This window comes from Mirounga leonina, unplaced genomic scaffold, assembly GCF_011800145.1.
Source record: "Mirounga leonina isolate KUSES-001 unplaced genomic scaffold, KU_Mleo_1.0 Mir_166, whole genome shotgun sequence".
Lineage (NCBI taxonomy): Eukaryota > Metazoa > Chordata > Mammalia > Carnivora > Phocidae > Mirounga > Mirounga leonina.
Genome location: NW_023270418.1, coordinates 357574 through 363573, shown reverse-complemented (window position 1 = coordinate 363573; position 6000 = coordinate 357574). Strand labels below are relative to the sequence as shown.

Here is a 6000-nt window from a genome sequence, read left to right as displayed (position 1 = left end):
AGGGAGGGAGGGAGGGAGGAAGGAAGGAAGGAAGGAAGGAAGGAAGGAAGGAAGGAAGGAAGGAATGTCTCTCAGATCAGCTCTCCCTCTCCATCCTCACTGCCATATGACTTTTGGGGGGTCAGGGCATCTATATTGCCCAGTTCCAGGAGCACATTGGCATAGACTGCATTGACATAAGGCCCCTGGAGTTGTGCCAGGCAGTAATCTCCTGACGGGTCTCCTGAGTCCTGTACTCTCCCTTCCTCTCCTTCATCTACCATTATCACAGAAATGGTGCAAAACAGAAATCCATTTGTGTCCTTCTCCTCCTTAAACACTGTCACTGTCACCCTTGTAATCCTCGGGGTTCGATAAGCATGGTTTATAAGACCCTCTGACAGTTGGTTCCTCTGCAGCTCATGGCTCCATCCCCCACCCTGCCCTGTGCCCTGGAATCGGACAGAATGGTGTTCCCTGCTCCTATTCCTACTGGGCCTTCACACCCAGCCCGGTTGCTGTCAGACCACCCACTGCTTGCCTGCCTGCAGTACTTGGGGGCAGGGACCCGTCTTGTTTGTTGGGGAGTCCCTACGCTCAAGCACAGCACCAGGCACAGAGGCAGTACTCAGGGGGGTCACCGTGCCCACAGTGGTTCTTTAATGCCAAAGGCCCTGGTGTCTGGCCCGAGGGGGCTGTGCCCACTTCTGGCCCCTAATCTGGGCAGGCACCAGCAAGAAGCGAGCCGGCCCCTCAGCACTCCCTGCTCCTTTCTTCTGCCGGCCACCCAGCGTCCCCTGCCCTTCCCCTCCCTTCTCTGCTGCCTGGCCCCCAGATCAGCTGCCAGGACCTCAGGCCTTGGGGCTGGGCATGAAAGGGCTGGAGAGCAGAGGCTTGTGAGTGTCACCTGCTTTTCCTCCCCGGTTTGGGATCCTCTCTACCTGGGGACTTTCTAGGGAAGCTGGTAATAATGGCAGTCGTAACAGCTCTGTGCTACATGGTGTGTGCTGGGCTCAGTTACCGATCTCGAGTTACCATTCGCTCCTTTCACCTTTACAAGACGAGCAGGGCTAGGATGGAAGGGATGTCCCCAGGTCGTAGACGCGGCACGGGGAAACTAAGCTGACATTGCCAGCAAGTCACAGCGTCAGGACTCGAACCCAGCTCTCGGCTCCCCTGTCCTGCCTTGGAGAGCCCCAGCCTGGGTGCTGGAAGCGTCTTCCGTTCGGCCCTCCCTATTTGGGAGAGAAAGGGATAGGACAGGGAGCTGGTGACAGAGCCAGAGCAGGAGCCAGGGCCCGGGGCCCCCAGCCACCTCCCTGCCCACCGCGCGCAGCCTCGCCGTCTCCGGCCCAGCCTCTGCCCCGACAGAAGAGTCCATTCAGGGAGGCTCTAGCTGGAACGAAACAGATTCTACTCCAGCGAGAGGAGCAGGAGGCTGTTGAGACTCTGTAACTGCGGGACTGGACATGTGAATAGATTGGAAAAAAAGATAAAAAGTCGGCGTGCCCACTCCCTCTGCTGCTGGATCACAGGCATGGAAGGCTCCACGCCCCCCATCCCTGTGCTCTCCCTCGGCTTTCTACCCCCAAATCCCAACAGCCCTTTGTATTTATACTTTACGGTTTACATCACACCTTCCCAGCTGTTTTTTTATTTATCTTCCCAACAACCCTAGGAAGTAGGCAGCTTTAGCCCCGGGTTACAGATAGGAAAATTGAGGCTTAGGAGGGCCGTGTGCTTTTCAAGCGGACCCAGCACGTCAGTGACCGTGCGCGTCCAAACGCTTGCTGCCCCTGCTGCCCGGGATGCGTGCCCTACGTCGTTCTTTTCTTGACTTAGCTCTGTCCTCTCCAGAACATGAGGCACGGGGAGCCCAGGGAAGCCTACGGAACGCAGGCAGGGGGCAGACACTGATGCTACGGAGGTGGAGAGCCAGGGCCACGGAGATGGGCCAGTGTTTTGCTAGTGGGCAGGGGAAGGAGGAACTTCAAGAATCCCAGAAGAAATGCGGGTGGCCTGCAGTGGGCCAGAGAAGATGGGTCCTGCCCTAGAGGGGTTGTCGCACCTGTCAAAATACCGGCCTCACCTGTCTCCCCCCACCCCAGACCCCCACAGCAGAGTGTGTCTGACCTCACCAGACCCTGACGACCCTCTGAGTTCCTACATCAATGCCAACTACATCCGGGTACGTAGCCCCATCCAAGTGACCTCTCCCTGAGAGGGAGGCCCGAGCCCACAGGATCCGTCCTCCCGCTTGTCCCTAAGCCAGCGTGGCTCCTGCCAGCACCCCCGGGAAGGGCCTGAGTGTGGGGACTGGGCCCAGAGAACACGGTGTCCGACCCTGACAGCCTGGGCTTGGCTGGCCGCAGGGCTATGGTGGGGAGGAGAAGGTGTACATCGCCACTCAGGGACCCATCGTCAGCACAGTCGGTGACTTCTGGCGCATGGTGTGGCAAGAGCACACGCCCATCATCGTCATGATCACCAACATCGAGGAGATGAACGAGGTAGGCACCCCTGTGCTGTTCCCAGGTGTCTGCTGCTTTGTGCCCTTTGCTGAGCATCTGCTTCCATATTAGTCCTGACAACAGTCTTGAGAGGTTAGGAGCCTGCGGCCAAGGAGGGGAAATGGGAGGCTAAGCAGGGTTAGGTCATCTGCTCAGGGCCACAGAGATGGGTCGACCTCCGGAAACACGCTGCTCTGCCCCCACCCCCAGCCAGGGCTAGCTCTGGTGGCTCTTGTGCTCATGCCAGGCCAGCCCAGTTAATCGAATCCCCAGAAGAGTCCTTCGAAGTAGGTATTACTTCCATTTTCCAGATGAGGGACCTGAGGCTCAAAAGGGGCATTTGAACCCAGTGCTCTCTGATTGCAAACCTGTTGCCCTTTTGTATCTTGCCCCGCTGGCCCTGGTGGGGCACTAGGGAGACTGGGTGTGGGGGGGCACTGGGAGTGTATGCAGCCTGCTCTGGGCCCCTGCAGAAATGCACTGAGTACTGGCCGGAGAAGCAGGTGATGTACGACGGTGTGGAGATCATCGTGCAGAAAGTCATTCATACTGAGGATTACCGGCTGCGACTCATCTCCCTCAGGGTGAGGCCAGGGGCTGGGCTGGGCTGGGAGGATGAGGGACAGGGTCATGACTGGGGATGCCACAGATCACAGGGTCCAAGAGTTCACTGTAGCTGAAATCCAGGCCCGTGCCTTCTCAGGATGTACCGATAAGCAGGGATGAGGGAGGGGTGAAAAGACTTGAGGGCCAGAGGCAGGATGAAACCTCAGTTGCATTTAATACTCTTAGATTCTCTGTCTACACTGTCATTCTGAATGCCTTCCAACTCTGCTTAAGATACACTCAAGTCCAGGACTGCCTGGATAAGGGATCTCCAGCAGCCTCCAGCACTGTCCTTAAAACGGAAGGTCCGTTGGTAACGTTGAGGTCCTGTAGTATGCAATCCGTCCACCAGAGGGCAGGCACTCCTTGCTGCATTTGGGTTTCACAGGGAAGTGATGCTTAACAAAACATCCCAGAAGAAGGGGGGAAGGTATCCTCCCACCCTGAAGTTGTGCTTCTTCCAGGCTCAGCATAATAGAGGAGGTTGTTCCTTTGGAGTCAGGAGGATTAATGGGTTCTGTTTTTGAGAAATAAGACCCATGTTACGGGAAGGTAGAGCCCAGTGTAATAACCCCACAGGTTGGAAGAGGTGAGCCAGGCACCAGGAAGCTGTGCTCTATCCAGAAACAGTCAGAAGTCTACTGACACTGGCAGCTTCGGGGTCAAACTCAAGGCCTGAGACTTGTCCCCTCTGAGCTGCCCTCTCCCACTGGAGAAGGTAGAAGGTGGGGTGTCAAAGCACTCAGCCCCAGAAGGGCAGTGGCCACATGAGCAGCTCTGAGATCTAGGCCTTGCTGGGGGCATGAGAGGGCCAGGAGGTGGGGGCAGAGGCTCTGGTAGCCGTCACAGCCAGATAACCTAGGGGCTCAAGGAACCAGCTTCCTGCTTCCCTGGAAGGAGGCTGAAGTGAGGTGAGGGCTGCCTCATTGTCTCAGTGCCATGGGACAACTTGTCCCTGAGTCTTCACAAGCGCCTGCCCTAAGCCTCATTCTGGGTTGGGTACTGGGAACACAGAGCTGTCCAAAGCCTGGACTCTCTCCTAAAGGAGCACCCATAGATGGTAAGTACCAAACTAGAGATAGGCAAGAAGACAGAAGACGGACACTCTGTTAGGGTGCTCAAGAAGGGCTTCCTGGAAGTGGTGGTGCTGACTGGGGTTTTGCGGGATGAGTAAGAGTTGACTGGGGGGCAAACAAGTGGGAAGAACATTCCAGGCAGAGGAAAAAAAGAAAGAAAGGCATGGAAGATAGAATAGCCATGAGAGTGTGGGGGAAGAGGGCAGAGGTTTTATCTACAGACCATTTGGAATGCAGGAGCATTGAACACGAGTATACAGGGGTAGGAGAAGGGCCTGGAGGGCTAGACTCTGGACAATGGGTCTTATTTGCCAGACTGAAGACTGAGAAGGATGGGTTTTATTTGGAAAGAAGCAGGAGCCCTGAGAGGGTTCTGAGCAGGAGAGCGGCAAGTCCAGACTGGTGCTGCAGACAAAGCCCGCTTGACCTCGGTGGGGAGGGAGCAGTCAGGGAGGAGTGAGAGACGGCGGAGATGGTAAAGGCCAAAGTGGAGGTGGTACTGGAGGAGAGGAGAGAAAACTGACAAGACTTGCTGGGAGTGGGCAGGCGGAGCAGGGCAGTTATGGGAGAGGGAGAGTCCTGGTGCTCCGTGTCATGGGACTAACAGGTGACTGGGCAGTTTGTTAAGATAAAGAACCGGAGGACAGGAGTGGATTGGAGAGGGACTCTCTGCCTCTCTTGGCTGATCCTGGAGTTGTTGGGGCAGAACTGACCAGTGAAGACCATGGCCTGTGTTACTGACCAGCTTCCACCACCAAGCTGGATTTGGGTCTCCGATGCCACTGAGCCATATACGCTGTTGACGGCAGAGGCCATCGGTCCCACTCCCTGGGTCCTCCTCGCTGTGTTCTTGCCGCTCCCATCCCATCTCTGGGCTGGTTTGTGGGTTTTAAGCGTTCACATGTACCTGGGGTGGGTCTCTGTCTCCTGGACAGAGCGGGACCGAAGAGCGAGGCCTGAAGCATTACTGGTTCACGTCCTGGCCTGACCAGAAGACCCCCGACCGGGCGCCCCCACTCCTGCACCTGGTGCAGGAGGTGGAGGAGGCAGCCCAGCAGGAGGGGCCCCGCTGTGCGCCCATCATCGTCCACTGCAGGTGGGTCCTCGCAGCCGGCCCCCTGGGCAGGGCGGCCTCCCTACTCCTGAAGCCGCCCCGTTCCTTACCCCGGCGTCCCTTCCGCTCTCAGCGCGGGGATCGGCAGGACGGGCTGCTTCATCGCCACCAGCATCTGCTGCCAGCAGCTGCGCCAGGAGGGCGTGGTGGACATCCTTAAGACCACGTGCCAGCTCCGTCAGGACAGGTCAGCCCGGGCGCACGGGGCGCCGGAGTCCGGGGGCGGCAGGGCTGAGGGGCCGGGCACACGCTGCAGGTGGACAGCCTGGCGGATAGGGCGTGGAGGGGCCGGATGGGGAGAGCTGGATCCGCACAGCTGGGGGCCTGACCGGGAGGGAGAAGCAGCAGTGCTGGTGAGCAGAGGGGAGGGGGGCGGCCTGTCATCCCTGTCCCTGCTCTCCTATCGGGGCAGAGCTGGGAGGGGCAGGAAGGAGCAGAGGGGCGTGGCTGGCAGCGAGGGCAAGACAGGCCCCTCGCGAATGACTGGTAGTCATGGGTTTGGGGGCGCCCCCCCACAGCCCATCCGTCCACAGCCCCATGTCCACCGTGTGTCTCTGCCCCCAGGGGCGGCATGATCCAGACATGCGAGCAATACCAGTTTGTGCACCATGTCATGAGCCTCTACGAGAAGCAGCTGTCCCGCCAGTCCCCAGAGTGACCGCACTCCTGCCCTGAGGTCCTCTGGGCACCACCCAACCTGAGTCTGGGCCCCCAC

General features: G+C 58.4%; 1 protein-coding gene across 1 annotated transcript in view; it reads left to right on the top strand.

The window, feature by feature from the left end:
* The window catches only part of PTPN5 (protein tyrosine phosphatase non-receptor type 5), a 37092-nt gene extending 31149 nt beyond the window's left edge, over nucleotides 1–5943 (top strand). Inside the window, exons 9-14 of the mRNA XM_035012295.1 lie at nucleotides 2088–2167; nucleotides 2352–2489; nucleotides 2963–3073; nucleotides 5107–5267; nucleotides 5359–5472; nucleotides 5850–5943. Coding sequence (XP_034868186.1) covers nucleotides 2088–2167; nucleotides 2352–2489; nucleotides 2963–3073; nucleotides 5107–5267; nucleotides 5359–5472; nucleotides 5850–5943 — 698 coding nt within the window. The remainder of the gene's footprint in view (nucleotides 1–2087; nucleotides 2168–2351; nucleotides 2490–2962; nucleotides 3074–5106; nucleotides 5268–5358; nucleotides 5473–5849) is intronic.
* Nucleotides 5944–6000: the final 57 nt, after the last annotated feature.